We start from the raw sequence: 17,753 nt of genomic DNA on the forward strand, positions 1-17,753 counted from the left end.
GAATGATGGTTTCCAGCTTCATCCATGTCCCTACAAAGGACATTAATTCATCCTTTTTCATGTCTGCATAGTATTCCATGGTGTATATGTGCCACATTTTCTTAATCCAGTCTATCATTGATGGACATTTGGGTTGGTTCCAAGTCTTTGCTATTGTGAATAGTGCTGCAGTAAACATATGTGTGCATGTGTCTTTATAGCAGCATGATTTATAATCCTTTGGGTATATCCCCAGTAATGGGATGGCTGGGTCAAATGGTATTTCTAGTTCTAGATCCTTGAGGAATCACCACACTGCCTTCCACAATGGTTGAACTCGTTTACAGTCCCACCAACAGTGTAAAAGTGTTCCTATTTCTCCACATCCTCTCCAGCACCTGTTGTTTCCTGACTTTTTAATGATCACCATTCTAACCAGTGTGAGATGGTATCTCGTTGTGGTTTTGATTTGCATTTCTCTGATGGCCAGTGATGATGAAGATTTTATTCAAAAGATTGAATTTCATTTATTCTTCCATGTGGTGAATCCACATTCTCTTTCTTACATAAATGGGGGAGTATGATAGCAGAGACTCCTAGTTGTACTTCAATATCCTTTTTATTTATTTACTGGTCCCAAGCCAACAAGAATAAAGACTATATAACCTAGCTTTCCTTGAAGTTAGGTATGGCAATGTGATTAGACTCTTGCAATAGACTGTGAGCAAAAATAGTGCGTACAACTACCAGCATAGTTCCTTTTCCTTCTTCCAGCTGGCTGGAATGTGAATGCTGAAGTTACAGTAGCCATCTTAGACCACAGGTAAACTTGAAAATGAGGAGGCTGAACATGTTGAACATGTACCTCCCAGCTCTCTCTTCAACGAAAGCTGTTGGGAGTGATGTCAGTAGACATCCCACAGCTTTCTTTCCTTTTAGCTGCCGAGAGCCACCTTGTTCAAGGTCATACTCATTCCTGGGTGGCTTATATCTAAGGACAAATCAATGCTGGGATATAAAGTCCTGGCCATTTTGGCCTAACTCAAGACAACTCTGAGAAGCCTTTTTAACTCCAGCGTCCCATGGGATTGGCCATGGCGATCATAGGCCTGCATCACAGCTTGACTCTCTTCTGCCTGCCCCAGCTATTCCTCAAACCAGCCAGACAGCCTTAGTGTGGCTGCAGTTTCAGGTTGCAGTGCTCATTGTCCAGATAGTCAGGCAGACTGTCTTCCTAACAACACTCTTGACGTCTTCATCCTCTTCTGTTGTTTCTTCTTTTTTTCCCGTAAACCTGCTGCCATCCTCTAATATGCTATATAATATATTTAGTTGTTTATTGTGTTTTGATTTACTTTCTTTCTCCCCCATGTAAGGCCCATGAGGAGAGGAATCTTTGTTTTGTGCCCTGATACACCCCATACATCTATAGTGATGTCTGGCACAGAGCACGCATTCTGTAAGTATTTGTTGGTGGGTTTTTTGTTTTTTGTTTTTTTTTTCTTCATGAAGCCTTGCTGTGTTCCCCAGACTGGAGTGCAGTAGCATGATCTTGGCTCACTGCAACTTCTACCTCTCGGGTTCAACCGATTCTCCTGCCTCAGCCTCCCAAGTAGCTGGGATTACAGGCACATGCCACCACACTGAGCTAATTTTTGTATTTTTTAGGTAGAGACAGGGTTTCGCCATGTTGACCAGGCTGTTCTCGAACTGCTGACCTCAGGTGATCCGCCTAGCCCTCCCAAAGTTCTGGGATCACAGCCGTGAGCCACCACATCTGGCCTCAATAAGTATTCATTGAATGAATGAATAAGTGAATAATTCTCTGACGATAATTTTGCAAATATCCACTTATTAGGGCCCTCAATTCCAAAAACAGTTGGAAAGAAATTTTTGGCAGCAGATTCACTGAGTATTATACATTCTATATCACCCAATAACAAAAGATTGATCGTGTACTTTTATGGAGTGCTATAAATCTCTCCTTTTATAACCTAGGCTTTATTTTTTATTTTTTGAGATGGAGTCTTGCTCTGTCACCCAGGCTGGAGTGCAGTGGCTCGATCTTGGCTCACTGCAAACTCTGCCTCTCGGCTTCACGCCATTCTCCTTTCTCAGCCTCCCAAGTAGTTGGGACTACAGGCACCTGCCACCACTCTCAGCTAATTTTTGTATTTTTAGTAGAGACAGGGTTTCACTGTGTTAGCCAGGATGGTCTCAATCTCCTGACTTCGTGATCCACTCACCTCGGCCTCCCAAAGTGCTGGGATTACGGATGTGAGCCCCACCTAACCTAGGCTTTTTAGCATTTTCATATATATACCTTTAGATGTTAGAGGTACCTTATTTCACATGAAATGTCCACTGAAAAGACTGATTTTCCCTAAAATATTAACAGGAAATTTAGAAAAAGCAACCCTGAAATTCCCAAATGTGGTGATCCAGGACAGCTTGCTGGCTTACATTATAGGGTACAGTTACTTCTAACAGGAACTGTCTGTTCTCAAGTATAATTCATCGCAACTGAGTTGTTGGAAACTTTGTTTTGCTTCATATTACCTGCTTCTGAAAGAAGTCAGTATTTGTGAGGTTTCAGAAAGATTCCTTTGAAGTCAGCATTCCAATAAAAACATGAACTAGATCAACTGAGCACCCATTGAGTTGGACTGATGATTTATTTTTGTAGCTCTGAATTCTCAGGGGGCTTTCCTCTCCCGCGCAAGTTCTTTTTTTTCACAATTTGTCTTAAGAGTCAGTAAAGGTTACATAAATGTCATTATGTCCTTCTAATTCAAGTGAATTAGAAAGGCAGTCATAATATGATTGACTGTGATTAAAACCAAACTTTTTATGTAAAACAAAGAAAATAATTCCAAAATATTTATAAATAAAATAGATCATTGGACTGCCTAGAAATAAAATCTTTATCATTATTTATTAACTAGTTTTTAGTTATGAATATGGAGTGTTGAGAGTACAGACGCTAACTGTATTATTCTTTTGACTTTTTTGATATGTTAATAACTTCAAGGAATAAAGGTACATAAACCATTGCTAAAGTTCTTTTCTTACCCCTAGAGCAATGTTGCTTCCAATCAATCTACCCATCACTCATTCATGCTCCAAAAGGCATGCAGGGATCAGAATTTAATTTTAAGGCCAGACACGGTGGCTCATGCCTGTAATCCCAGCACTTTGGGAGACCGAGGCACGAGGATCACTTGAGGCCAGGAGCTGGACACCAGTCTGGCCAACGTGGGGAAACCCCATCTCTACTAAAAATACAAAAATTAGCCATGTGTGATGGTGCATGCCTGTAATCCCAGCTACTTGAAAGGCTGAGGCACAAGAATCCCTTTAACCTGGAAGGCGGAAGTTGCAGTGAGCCGAGATCACTCCACTGCACTTTAGCCTGAGCGACAGAGCAAGATTCTGTCTCAAAAAAAAAAGTAATTTTAAAACATTAGATTTAAACTCCAGTTGGAATTTGTCTTTGGGCAGCTTTTCTGTCCTTTCGAAATTTTGTTCTGCAACAAATAATAAAGATTAGTAAGAGAGGCCAGGTGCGGTGGCTCATGCCCGTAATCCCAGCGCTTTGGGAAGCCGAGACGGGTGGATCACGAGGTCAGGAGATCGAGACCATCCTGGCTAACACGGTGAATCCCGTCTCTACTAAAAATACAAAAAAAAAAAAACAAACAAACAAAAAAAAAACAACCAAACAAAATTAGCTAGGTGTGGTGGCAGGCACCTGTAGTCGCAGCTACTCGGGAGGCTGAGGCAGGGGAATGGCCTGAACCCGGGAGGCGGAGCTTGCCCTGAGCCGAGATGGCGCCACTGCATTCCAGCCTGGGCAACACAGCAAGACTCTGTCTCAAAAAAAAAAAAAAAAAAAAAAAAAAAGATTAGTAAGAGAAAGATTACCTTTAAAAATGTATTAAGAAGAAGAATTAGGGAACCAATTTTTATCATGTAGCTTTTTATTGACATCAACTCATTTTCAACAAAACTTGATTATTATCATTAAATGGATAATCAGAATGTCACTGAAAGATAACACTTGGAAACTGTATTTTATTTCATGCATTTATCTTTAGCCAGATCTCTCCCACAGTTAAAACCCCAGGAAAGAGTCTCTTGCTTCTTCCATCTACCATATGCTGGTGTCTTGAGAGTAACTATTTTCTCAAACTCCTTGGCATGCAATACAGACTTCGCTTATTCCTTGGCCTCAGTAGACAGTCTTGTTTCATGAACAATAAATAGCTCTTTGGCCTATTCACCAAAAGCATATCACCCCTCACAAATTAGCTTCTGGAATATTCCTGAAGTGGATGTCTGTTGCGCTGCCTAGATCTACTTTTAAGACCAAGGCACTCATTTCCCTACTTGTAGGAGTGTTGGCTACTGAGGACTCACAGCTGAGTTCCTCTTCAGGAATTGCCCACCTCATCCAAGATCCACTTCCCTCTCCCAGAGCTAGTCATATCCAAAAAGTGGCCCATGTGCAGGTGTACAATTGCACACTCATACTAACTTAAAACAACTTGGAAAGAACATCTAGTTTTAAAGTTACACATGGAATAGATGGAGGCCTTTGCTATCACTGAGTCACAGTTCAACTTCTCCTTCTGCGCAATCCTGCTGCTTTCACTCTTCCACAGGTGTTGATTCCAAAGCCTCTTCCCAGTAATTTTCCTGCATACTGATCTCCACTTCAGAGTCTGCTTCCTAGGAAACCTGACCTGCGAGAATTCTTTTGGTCATAATCAAACCACCACCTTCAGTTATCATTGAAAAACCTAACATTTTGATGGTGACTTGTATACCAGCCATGGCAGACTAGCTTCTGTAATAAATACTCCCAAGGTGTTAGTGTTTTAACCCAATACAAATTTAATTTCTTGTAATCCCAGCACTTTGCGAGGCTGAGGCAGGCAGATGACTTGAGACCAGGAGTTTGAGACCAGCCTGGCCAACATTGCGAAACCCCATCTCCACTAAAAATACAAAAATTAGCCAAAGATGGAGGTCCATGTCTGTAATCCCCACTACTTGGAAGGCTGAGACACAAGAATTGCTTGAACCTAGGAGGAAGAGTTTGCAGTGAGCCAAGATCACACCATTGCACTCCAGAATTTTTTTTTTTTTTTTTTTACTTCTTACTCATTCCATAGTACACTGTAATTCAATGGGGAGAGAAGCAGTATGGTGAAGGCTTGGCTCCACACAGTCATTCAGGAATTCAGACTCTTTCCAGCTTTTGGCTCCACCCTTTTCTAGGAGTCTTGTCCTTCAGCTGATAGATGGAGAAAGAAAAGGAGAAAAGTGCATGGGAGGTTAGATAGCTTAAAAGGCTACACATCAATTCTTCATTGGCCAGAACTTAGTCATCTGGCCACACTAAATCAAGCTGATAAGCACTAGCAGTCTCTGCAACACATTTATAAAGTATTTGTGATTTTCAAATTTTCCATTATCCATGACCTGTGACACTCTAGTACCATTCTTCAATTTGTAAGAACTAAAAAATCATCTTTATTAAAGATTCAAAAAGAGTTGTGGTCGCTCCACTTTAATAAAAGTCTCTGTAGGATTTGGGGTTTTTCATTTTGTTTTACTTGTTGTTATTGTTGTTTTGTTTTGATTCAGTTTTATGTCTTTAAAAAATAAGGGCTTTAGGCTGGGCGTGGTGCTCACGCCTGTAATCCCAGCACATTTGGAGGCTGAGGCTGGTGAGTCACCTGAGGTCAGGAGTTTGAGACCAGCCTGACCAACATGGCGAAACCCCGTCTCTACTAAAAATACAAAAAATTAGCCGGGTATGGTGGCGCAAGTCTGTAATTCCAGCTACTTAGGAGGCTGAGGCAGGAGAATCGCTTGAGCCTGGGAGGCAGAAGTTGCAGTGAGCTGAGATTGTGCCATTGCACTCTAGCCTAGGCAACAAGAGCAAAACTCCATCTCAAAAAAAAAAGTAGGGGGGGGGAGCTTTAAAGAAAAACAGAATGCCAGGTACAGTGGCACATGCCTGTAATCCCAGCCACTCGGGAGGCTGAGGTGGGAAGACCACTTGAACCCAGGAGTTCAAGACCAGTCTGGGCAACATAGTGAGACCCCCATCTCAAAAACAAGAAAAAAAAATTAATTAGTTAAAAAAGAAAACAGAACCACAATATCAGTATCATACATAATAAAATTAATTCCTTAATATATCTAATACTCAGTATGTGTACAAATTTCCCTGATTGTTCTTCAAAAGTATTTTCATTTAGTAGTTCTTTTAATTTCCAGACATTTATTGGTAACTATGTCATACATAGTTCCAGCAACTGGCCATGCCACTGTTCCATCTTCCCAAAACCTCTGCAGGATCCATTTACCTCTTTTTGAACTGACCTGACTGAATTTGTCATAACTACAGCCATACAACTTCAAAACCATAAACTAAACCTTCATGGGTTTGCTGAAACCAGCTGGTGTTTTTTCTGTGTTTTCTTTTCTTTTCTACACGTAGTCTTCATCCATTGTCTAAGCTACTACTCTTAACCATAGCACTGGCTAGCACTTCAAAGGCAACTCCCACAAATGCCTCAAGGCTTGGGGCTACTCCTGCAACGTTCTCTTCAGGGATAATATGATTTAAAGGTAAATGCTTCTACCCCCTCAGAAAAATGACTCCTTCACGAATTCCAAAATTCTTATGTTCAATGATAAGGTCATATATTTACTCAATGACGTATGTTTCAAACAGCATCTCATCTTCAGATTGTTGTTGGGATATTAGAGAAAACAATGTGTTTGTTTCAAAGCAAAAATTTCAATACCACATTTTTTATGTCTTTAAATGTAGCAGAAATAATTATCATTAAGAGGTTAGAAATAAACTGAAATCATTCACCTAAGCTGCTTTATATCTTTAGCACCATCTCTCCTAATACTCACTTAGACAGTAAAATGAAGCTTGATAGGAGATTTCAGAAAATAGTCCTAGAACCTGACTTGTAATATATCCACTAACAAGACAATCTTAAATTCTTCTAAGGATTCTACTGCCCTACAGATATTTGCACCTCAGTGATTTCAGCTTCTGCCATAAACTTTGCCAAAGCACAGACAAATTAAAATCCCAACCTAGGATCCATTTATTGTGCACAACACATAACATTGACAATATCCTGCAGAGCTCAGGGCAGTACTGACACCCATAAATGACTTGGCACTTGTATTAGTTGAGATCTTTAGTGGCAGGTAGCAGAAAATCTGGCCTAAACTAGCTGAAACGTTGAAGTGAATGTATGGATTATGCTGCAGAAAAACTAAAAGATAGATCTGATTCCAGATAAGCTTTCATTCATACCAAGAGCTCAAGAATTAGGACAGGTGTACAGTTTCTTTTGGCTCCATTCCTCCAGGGTCAACTCCCTTTCACCAGGCCCTCTTCTTACGGTCACACGATGGCTGCTAACAACTTTGGAGCTACTTTCTTCCAGAGAAGTGGGAGTTTGCTTCCCCAACTCAAATCAACCTGAGAATTGAGACTCTTTGCACCTTATTGGTCTAGAGTGGGGAATGTTTTCATCTATGAACCAATCATTGGCAGGAAGGATGGGGGAGAAGGACCTACCCTGACCGCCTAATCAGACTACACATTGAGGAAGAATCAGTCCTATTCAAACCATATGATTAAGAAATTCATAGTACTGCTAGGAAGAGGGAAGGGGTTACGGAGAAGATAACGACAAATGTCCACTGTAATACTAAATCCAAAGTGGGCTGACTTGGGCTTTCTATCAGGATAAAATACAAAGCAAAATACAGCTTCAAATAATTGGATTTTTGCTTTGTATTCTATGAATTTGAATCCTGAAAGAGGTTTTAGGTAAACATAGTTTATTTAACTTTTGTTACCGGTAGGTAATTTCTTCTTACAAGTATTCAATGTGATTGTAAAATGTTCATGTTACCACCACTTTGTATTAGTGAACCAGGATAATAATTTCCAGCAAAATCTTGTCACCCGAAGTTGTATCTTTCCCTAAATTATCAGTTACCTATATACTCTTTGACTCCCATCGTGCTTGACTCTTGCTTCTCAAACTACATTTTATAGTGATGCCAATATAGACTACTTCCTATAAAATAAAATAACAATGTTCTCAATTTTTCAGTATCAGAGGACTCCATATGTCATTCTCCTTTATCCTCTATGTTTCATATGTAATCCATTTCCATTTTTGACATCTCATGTCTGCTGCCCTTACTCTTGTTCCCTGCCATCCCACTAATTTAAACTTGAATAATTTCATGCCTGGATTTCTCATGAGTCTCCTCGCTGACCATCCTGATGCAAAACTCTCCTTCCTCCAATCTATTTGGAAAAATACTTATATATTAATGCAACTGGTTATCAAGGGCCTACTTGTGCCAAGTGCTTTATAGCTCTTACCTCATTTTATTTAACTATTACAAAATTTCTATGACATAAGGTATTATCCCCATTTTATAGTTGAGGAAATTAGACTCAGAAAAGTCAAGAATTTGCCCAAGGCTACACACATCATAAGCAGCAAAACCGGTATTGGAAACCAGGTCAGTCACACGTCAAAGCCTGTGCTGCTTCCATCACATCACACTGCTGCTCTATGACTTCATGTCATGTTTGTTCTCAAAGAGGTTCCCTACTGCTGCCCCTCCCAAGGGTAAACATCTCAGCATGGCTTTCAAGGCCTGCCGTAATTATATCCCACCTAAAGATTTTTCTAGTTACTTTCAATGTGTACATCTTTTGGCAGATATGTCTCTTCCATCTCCCTCGCGTAAACTGGCCCACATTCATTATCTTATACTTAGAAGAAAAAAATCTCGATAATAATAATACATACTAACTTAAAGGTTAAGCAATAAAAGTAACTAAAGTAGAAAATGGAAGTCCACCATATTTGGAGTGAACATCAGGGATGGGCTAGAGGTCATAAATGTCTGGTTGCATACGTTACTTCAGTTAAAAAAGACATGGTAATTTTTACGTTTTAACTAGCTAGCATCAAAATGGGCACATCAAAGTGGCCACATAAAAATATTCTGTTTCTGGTTTTTCTTGCCTTGTTTGCTTTCTTTTTTTGCTGTCCTCCTGTTTAAGTCCCAGTAATCTTTCAGGGCCCAGTGAAGTCACACCTCTTGACCCCTACTCCCTGGTCCCCTTTGTTTTCTCCCAAAACCTTAGCACCCACCAGAGGATACTCCCTTTTTAATGTGAACTTCTTCACTGCTCATAAATAAAACACAAAAACAAGAGAAGCTTAAAAATTTAGCATCAGGAAATCTTTCCTGACTGCTATAGTTCTCACTGACTTTCTTCTACTGTCTACTTAGAGTCTGTACCACAAAACTAGCATTTAATTACATATTATTTGTATTGTTTGTTCCATATGTGTTAGAGTAGGTAACAAGGTTGTGGGTGGAATTAGATTATGGGGAACCAGGCTAGGGAATGGATTTACAGGGTTGATGAGTACTCTACAAGGCAGGCATGGAAATAGCTAGCCCTGCGAAATTACAGAAAGTTGAGTTGTGAATTTATAGCAGTGGTCTGGAGCAAGTCCTGAGCCAGGGCTTGTACACAAGTTTGAAGTCAGAACACATCAGTATGTCCAAGATGAGAATTTGGCTTAAAATCTAGAAATCTACAGAAATGAGTGAGGGTATGGCAGGGCATGGATTAGTAATAAAAAATAATGATGATATAGTATCCTTAGTTCAAACACTGTGTAAAATATAATTGATGTGTAACATCAAAAACATTAAAATAACATCAGAATCACATTTTTAAAAATCTCCGAATTTCACAAAATTTTACACATTTATCTTTTGGCTCAGCAATTCCACTTCTAGGAAATTATCCTAAAGAAATATTCATACAACTGTACATAATGTTTACATTTAACATTGTTGATAAAAGCAAAAGATAAAATGGAAACAACCCAAATATCCATCTGTTTGCTTACACATTCCCCTATTATCCACACATACAGTAGAATAATAGTCAGATATTAAAATAGAGATAGATCTATGAACACTGGCATGAAAAGAAGTCCTAAATATATTTTAGGCTGGGTACAGTGGCTCCCGCCTGTAATCCCAACACTTTAGGAGGTTGAAGCAGGAGGATCACTTGAGATCAGGAGTTTGAAACTAGCCTGGGCAATATGGCGAAACCACATCTCTACAAAAAAATACAAAAATTAGCCGGGTATGGTGGTACATACCTATAGTCCTAGCTAATTGGGAGGCTGAGAGGAGGGAGGATCACTTGAGCCTCAGAGGTGGAGGCTGCAGTGACACATGATTGTGCCACTGCACTCCAGTCTGGGTGACAGAGTGAGATCCTGTCTCAAAAAAAATGTATATATATACGTACTTTTTTAAAAAAGAAAGTTTCAGAACAGTATATACAGCATGATTTCTTTAAAATATTAATCACACAGGAAAAATCATTTATATAATAAAATTTATTTTATTTTATTTTATTTTATTTTATTTTATTTTTAGAGATATGGTCTCACTGTGTCAGGCGAGTGGTGCAGTGGTGCAATCATAGCTGACTGTGGCCTTGAATTCCTGGGTTCGAGCCATCTTCCTGCCTCAGCCTCCAGAGTAGCTGGAACTAGAGGCACGCACCACCTCACCCAGCTAATTTTTTATTTTTTTGTAGAAACAAGGTTTTACTATGTTGCCCAGGCTTAAAATTTTTTGTAAAATACATTTTTCAAAGCATCATCACCTGACCTGGAGTGAAAATCACCTGGAGTGAATGTTAAAAAAGTGCATATTCCTACACTTCAAACTAGATCTACTGAATCACAATCTCTGATGATAGGACCCAAGAGTCTGCATAACAATCATCCCATATGACTCTTATGCCCAATAAAGATGGAGAATTATTGGATTAATATGATACTTGACAGTGGCCACTTCCAGAAAATGGGACTTGGAGGGCAACAAGGGCTTTCCCTTTCATTTTACTTTATACTCTTTTTGTTTTAAAACTTTTTTATTTTTTATTTTTTGAGACAGGGTTTCACTCTGTCACCCAGGCTGTGTGTAATGGTAGGATCACAGCTCACTGTAGCCTCAAACTCCTGGGTTCAAAAAACTCTCCCGCCTCAGCCTCCAAAGCACTAGGATTACAGGCACAAGCCACTGTGCCAGCCTAAACTTTTTATAAACATTTATTACATATACGCTAAACTACATCTGCTAGAGATTTTTGAGGTTCAGAAGACTGAAACATTAAATATTGATTGTCTGGGTCATATAAATGAGAAAATTTATTACCAATTGAGCTTATTCAGAAAGAGAAAAGATGGGCCAGGTGCAGTGGCTCATGCCTCTAATCCCAGCACTTTGGGAGGCTGAGGTGAGTGGATCACTTGAGGTCAAGAGTTCAAGACCAGCTTAGCCAAATTGGTAAAACCCTGTCCTCTACAAAAAATATAAAACTTAGCCCGGTGTGGTGGCACATGCCTGTAATCCCAGGTACTCGTGTGGCTAAGGCGTGAGAATCTCTTGATTCTAGTGAATCGCTTAGACCCAGAAGGCAGAGGTTGCAGTGAGTTGAGATCATGCTACCGCACTCCAGCCTGGGTGACAGTGAGGGTCCATCTCAAAAAAAAAAAAAAAAAAAAAAAAAGGGAAAAGACTATCTAAGACTATAAATTTGGCAACATGTAACAAATTATCAAACTTTTCCTTATCAAACTTTTCCTTCATTCATTCAACAAGTATTTGCTGAGCAGCTGTGTTCCAGGTACCCTTCTATGTGCCAAAGATAGAGTGAAGAATTTTAGGCAAGATTTCTACCCTTGAGGATGTTGCTTTAGTGTTGAGGAGGAGAGACAGATTGAGAAAAGTGGGGGTAAGGTGAGGGACAAGGAAAGGCTTTTTCCAGGAGTGATTTTTGACTGAGATCTGGAAGATGAAATCAGTCACATGAAAAGTTGAGCAAGAGCAGCCATCCTGATCAGAGATCTTGACTGATTTAGGGGACAGAAAGCACTTCTGCGAAAATGGAGCAGAGTGAGAGGAGAACAGTGCCAGATGAGGCTGCTGAGGAAGCCAGAGCTAGATCACGTAGACTTTTGTAAATAATTTAGATTTTATTCTGGGAAGCCAGCTATAGGTTTTAAGAAAAAAATGATATTATCTCTTTTGCATTATCTAAGTGATCACTTCAATAGCCTTTCCCCTGGTATTTTCACTGAGCAGAATGTGACTACAAGTGTCTGGTCTGAAACTCCTGAGCTCAAAGGATCTTCCTGTCTAGGCCTCCCAAGGTGCTGGGATTACAGGTATGAGTCACAGCACGCAGCCTGGGTTATATTTTATAGGATGGTTTACTTTCATGAAACAAATTATAGGCCAGGTGCGGTCGCTCACGCCTGTAATCCCGGCGCTCTGGGGGGCTGAGGCGGGCAGAACATCCGGGGTCGGGAGTTTGAGACCAGCCTACCCAACATGGTGAAACCCCATCTCCATTACAAATACAGAAATTAGCCGGGCGTAGTGGCGGGCGCCTGTAATCCCAGCTACTCAGGAGGCTGAGGCAGGAGAATTGCTTGAACCCGGGAGGCAGAGGTTGCAGTGAGCTGAGATGACGCCATTACACTCCAGTCTGGGCGATAGAGTGAGATTCCATCTCAAAAAAAAAAAAAAAAAAAAAAAAACCTATAAATATCAAGGCACTATCACATTTTATTTGTCCTCACAAAAAATTTCTGTGATTGAGAGAATGTAAGTTATTATTCCAGGTTGATCAAAGAGGTAACTGAGATACTGAGCAGTTTAAGAAGTTAACTCATTGAACAAATGTCTGAGTGCAGACTATATAATCCTAATAAAAACAGTAGTTCTGAGTAGGGTATATATATCTTAGTGATTAATTAGTAGTTACCACTTCAGGGTCTTATTAGTAGTAGTTCTAGTTAGGATTATACATCTTGTTAATGTCTGAGCCACAGTTAGAATCTTTGATCCAGGATGTTGAAGGAAACATAGTCACATTGTATGTATTTATGGCTACTCTTCAGGAAGCCACTAGCATACAAAGCCCATAATGAAAGTCTTGGTAAATACATATGCTGATGTGTACCAAAAAAAGTAAGCCTTTTGGGTATGTCTTTTTTTGAGACGGAGTCTCGCTCTGTTGCCTTTCACGCCATTCTCCTGCCTCAGCCTCCTGAGTAGCTGGGACTATAGGTGCCTGCCACCTCGCCCGGCTAGTTTTTTGTATTTCTTAGTAGAGACGGGGTTTCACCGTGTTAGCCAGGATGGTCTCGATCTCCTGACCTCGTGATCCACCCGTCTCGGCCTCCCAAAGTGCTGGGATTACAGGCTTGAGCTACCACGCCCGGCCCCAGGTATGTCTTATAAAGGAAAAGTTTTGTGTTTGTTAAGTGTTATGTCATACATTTTTATGGAGCAAAACAATGTATGTATTTTAAAAATACCTTTTATATGGATTAAAGGTTAAGACTAACCATATAAACTACAGAGTGTAAGGTATGTGTCAGCAACCATGATACAAAAAATATTTTATGGGCTGGGTGTGGTGGCTCACGTAATCCCAGCGCTTTGGGAGGCCGAGGCGGGTGGATCATGAGGTCAGGAGATCGAAACCATCCTGGCTAACACGGTGAAACCCGTCTCTATTTTAAAAATACAAAAAATTAGCTGGGCGTAGTGGCACACGCCTGTAGTCCCAACTACTTGGGAGGCTGAGGCAGGAGAATAACTTGAACCCACGACGTGGAGGTGGCAGTGAGCCGAGATCATGCCACTGCACTTCAGCCTGGGGACGACAGACCGAGACTTTGTCTCAAATAATACTAATAATAAGAATAATATTTCATGAAGCAATGTTAACTTTGAGCTGTATAGCTTGATTTCTTTGCATTCTTTATAAAGTATAAATAAAATATAAATAGATGTTGTATACCTCAGTTGCAGAGACATCAGAAAATGAATTCTAGACAGGAGCTCAAAGAGTTCAGATAAAACTCCCAAAATTATAGAAAAAATAAAAGCTAAACCCTGATTTGGTCAAATTTCATTTGAAACAGGGGTTCTCAAGAGTGATGTCATTTCTGGAATGTAAAAGAAGTTATTTTCCACATTGTCTATCCAGTGTGTGTGTGTGTGTGTGTGTGTTTTAATAGAAATTATACACACTTTAGAATGGATTCAATAGGATTGTTCTTTTGACAAGGATACCTTCAATATGTTCAAGCTACAGATGAAGCCAGTCTTTTAACAGTTTTTAAAGGACCTACTTGATGACTTAGATTGAAAACTCTAGGAGGACACATATATCCAGATAAGCACTGATGTATATATCCAGTTTCCAATTTTTAAATTGTAAATTGTATACTTGTAGTTATTGTTACAGGGAGATTAACAATGACTAGGGAAGGCCGGGCGCGGTGGCTCATGCCTGTAATCCCAGCACTCTGGGAGGCGGAGGCGGGTGGATCACCTGAGGTCAAGAGTTTGAGACTAGCCTGGCCAATATTCTAGTAAAAATACAAAAATGAGCCGGGCCTGGTGGCGCGGGCCTGTAATCCCAGCTACTCAGAAGGCTGAGGCATGAGAATCACTTGAACCCAGGAGGCGGAGATTACAGTGAAAGGCGATCGCGCCACTGCACTCCAGCCTGAGCCACAGAGCAAGACTCCCTCTCAAAAACAAAACAAAACAACAACAAAAAACAATGACTGGGAAAAGTAGGCCATGAAAAGTGTCGTTTCCTACATATCAATTGCCAGTACAACAAGCAGGAGTTAGACGTTTGGAGGTTTTTACACGGTGCTATAAATACAGTTTCCCGGGCCCCGGTCCACGTGGCCTTCCTGCTCTGCCAGGATGGAGAGTCTTGCTTTCCACATTGCTGATGTGGTCAGACTAATTAAATGACTGCAGAAAGACACATTCCCTAGTCAACCTTATGTGTCTGCCTTATTCCATTGAGTCACAGTTGTTGGCTTTACAGGGCAAGGCAAGTAAGTCTTGAATCCTCAGCAGAAACAGGACACCAGCATCTGATGCCTCATAACCTGAACAGTTAAGGACGTCCCACCACGGAGCTTCCTTTTGAGCGTGATGAACTACAAGGCAAGACTACAAAGGGGTGGATCTTCATTTCGATTTAGGGTAGGTGACACCTCAAAGGTGTTTCTTCCCTTCCAGCGTAACTGAATGGGAAACCTGAACCAAGTGTGCTTGGGAGGACTGCTTGGGTCAGCCACCTGTAAGCGGAAATAGGGGGTGCCACCTTCCTATGAAAACACCCAGCCCATACTGTCAACGGAGGGCCCTTGAATTCACATCCCTCTGCCCGCTGGAAAGCCCTGAAACCACGTGGCCTTTAACCCATTCCGGCAACAGCGCCAATTCACAGAAGCGAGAGGGCAAGAAAGCTCAGCGCGACGCTTCCCGCGTCTTCTAGGCCGCGCGCTGAAATCAAACACGACGCCGGCTAGCGGGGGGCCGGGCCGAGAGCGCACCGCTACAGCGGCCGGGTAAGCCGCGGCCGCCGCCCGCCCCGCTGCAGAGCTGGGCGGGGCCACCTGGAGGCAGCCGGGAGAGGCAAGCCGAAGAGGAAGAAGAAACGCCGAGGCGCGCTCTGCGCAGGCGCGCGGCGCCCCGCCTCCCCAGCGTCGGCTCCCTGGCAGGCGGCGCGGGTCCTCCCACTCTACCCCGCGCCGCCTCACGGCCCCGGCCCTAGCTTCACCCCGACTCCCCGGCGTGCGCGTCCTCCTGCCGGCCTGCAGGCCCGGGGCCTCCGCCTGCTTCCCCACAACTGCTCCTCGCGGCCCCGCTCGCGTTCACGCTGTCGCCCGGGCCGGCGCGGCCGCGGGCAGCCGCTCCCCCTCCCACACCTACCCCGCCCCCTCCCCGCCTTTTCCGTTCTCCGGTCCCCCTCCCTCGGCCCGCTGCCGCTGCTCCAGATGAGGTGATGGCAACGGCCAACTTCGGCAAGATCCAGATCGGGATTTACGTGGAGATCAAGCGCAGCGATGGTGAGCCGCGCTGCTAGCCCCGCTGGACCGCTCGGCCCCGCGTTCGGGTGTGCACTGAGGGGACGCGGGCGCCGGCCGCCTCATTGATTGCTTCGCTGGGCTGTGGGGGCGGGAAGGCGGCGGCCGCGGCGCTTTTGTGTGTGGTGTGTGTGCCAGTGAGGCCGGCGTGGGGTCCGCCCGGGCGCCGCTGCAGTTCTCCTGGCCGGGCCGCGGGGGAGGGAAGCCAGGTGGGGAAAGGGCCTGGGTGTCGAGGGTCGCGTCTCCGGGGGTCTCTGGGCGGGGGCCGCTCGCTCCTCCGCCCGCAATCTCCAGCCCCCTCCCCGGGGACACCAGCCCGGGAGGGAGCGGGCTTCGTTAGGGATGACCCTGCCTTGCGCTTCCCCGCGGTCTTCGCATTTTACCGGCCTGGCCTCTGACGGGGATGGGGGTGGGGGAGCGGGAAGACCAGCGATTTCACGTTTAGAGAACCGACTGCTGGTCGGAGGCCGAGATGGGGGAAAAGAGCCAATCCTGTCGCCTTAAACTGCCGTCTGGTTGTCAGACCTCCCCGGCTTTCGTCCTCGACCATGCTGCTTTCTTTTTTGCCACTTCCTTGGGAGAAAGATGTGGAGAATATCGCGCTGAGCCATGAATAAGGGTGGGGGAGCAATGCGAAGAAATATTCGATGGGCTTCTCCAAGGTGATGAGAATGTAAAGGGAAGGATAGGGGATGGGCAGAGTCAATGCGAGGCACTGCTGAGAGGGTGTGGGGGTGGGCGACCGGATGTTGATATTTTCACACCCTCGGGAGAGGTAACTGAGAAAAGTGTAAGGCGAGGTGAAGACACATGCCTCATTTTTTTTTTTTTTAAGAGCCTTAGGCTTATGTATCTTTCTGTAGGTTTCTCTTGGGGAAAATGTTTTATGTCACTAGCTTGGGGTGTGGAGTCAGATATGCCAGCCAGATTGTAAATAATTCATATTGTAAAGGAATAAATGCACGGAGGGAGATAAGTGAAATTATTTTCTTTAGGTACCAATATTGAAAGAATGAGAGCTGTGTGATAATCTCGAGTTGAGCAGTGTTCCTGACTTCATCTCATACCGACTCCTTTTTTTTCTTTTTTCTTTTTTTTGAGACGGAGTTTCACCCAGGCTGTAGTGCAGTGGTGCGATCTCGGCCCACTGCAACCTCCACCTCCCGTGTTTAAGCTATTCTTCTGCCTCAGCCTCCCGAGTAGCTGGGATTACAGGCGCCCGTCACCACGCCCAGCTAATTTTTTGTATTTTTAGTAGAGACGGGGTTTCACCATGTTGACCAGGCTGGTCTCGAACTCCTGACCTCAGGTGATCCACCCGCCTCGGCCTTCCAACGTGTTGGGATTACAGGCGTGAGCCCCCGCGCCTGCCCTCGATTCCTTTTATTTGTGGCTTATGTATTGGCCTTTAGCCTAGCCTAGTCAGTAGTAACTTGGCTCTCGCGTCCCCGCCCCTCTTAGATTCTGCCAGGTTTGACCAAGTTATGTGAAGCTAGGTTGATTTTCATGTTGTGTGTATGATATATTGGAAGACCCTATATAGCTAATGATTTTTTTCCTCCATTATATTTGAGGTAAGTTGTGGTAACAACTGAAACCATCATTATCCTGTATATGAAAAGATAAATTATACCGCTTAGGGCTTTAGAAGTTACCAATAACACTGATGGGAAAGAGATACCT

At 43.0% G+C, this 17,753-nt stretch overlaps 1 protein-coding gene across 4 annotated transcripts in view; it reads left to right on the top strand.

Annotated features, from left to right (window-relative positions):
• The first annotated feature begins 15,677 nt into the window (after window positions 1-15,677).
• KIF2A (kinesin family member 2A) overlaps window positions 15,678-17,753 on the top strand; it is an 85,441-nt gene continuing 83,365 nt past the window's right edge. For 2 of the 4 annotated variants that reach the window (XM_031666189.1, XM_031666190.1), the window contains exon 1: window positions 15,678-16,052. In XM_031666189.1, coding sequence (XP_031522049.1) covers window positions 15,989-16,052 — 64 coding nt within the window. In that variant the 5' untranslated portion in view covers window positions 15,678-15,988. The remainder of the gene's footprint in view (window positions 16,053-17,753) is intronic. The other 2 variants (XM_031666188.1, XM_031666187.1) reach the window with 2 other exon arrangements.

This window comes from Papio anubis, chromosome 5 (assembly GCF_008728515.1).
Source record: "Papio anubis isolate 15944 chromosome 5, Panubis1.0, whole genome shotgun sequence".
Taxonomy (NCBI): Eukaryota; Metazoa; Chordata; class Mammalia; order Primates; family Cercopithecidae; genus Papio; species Papio anubis.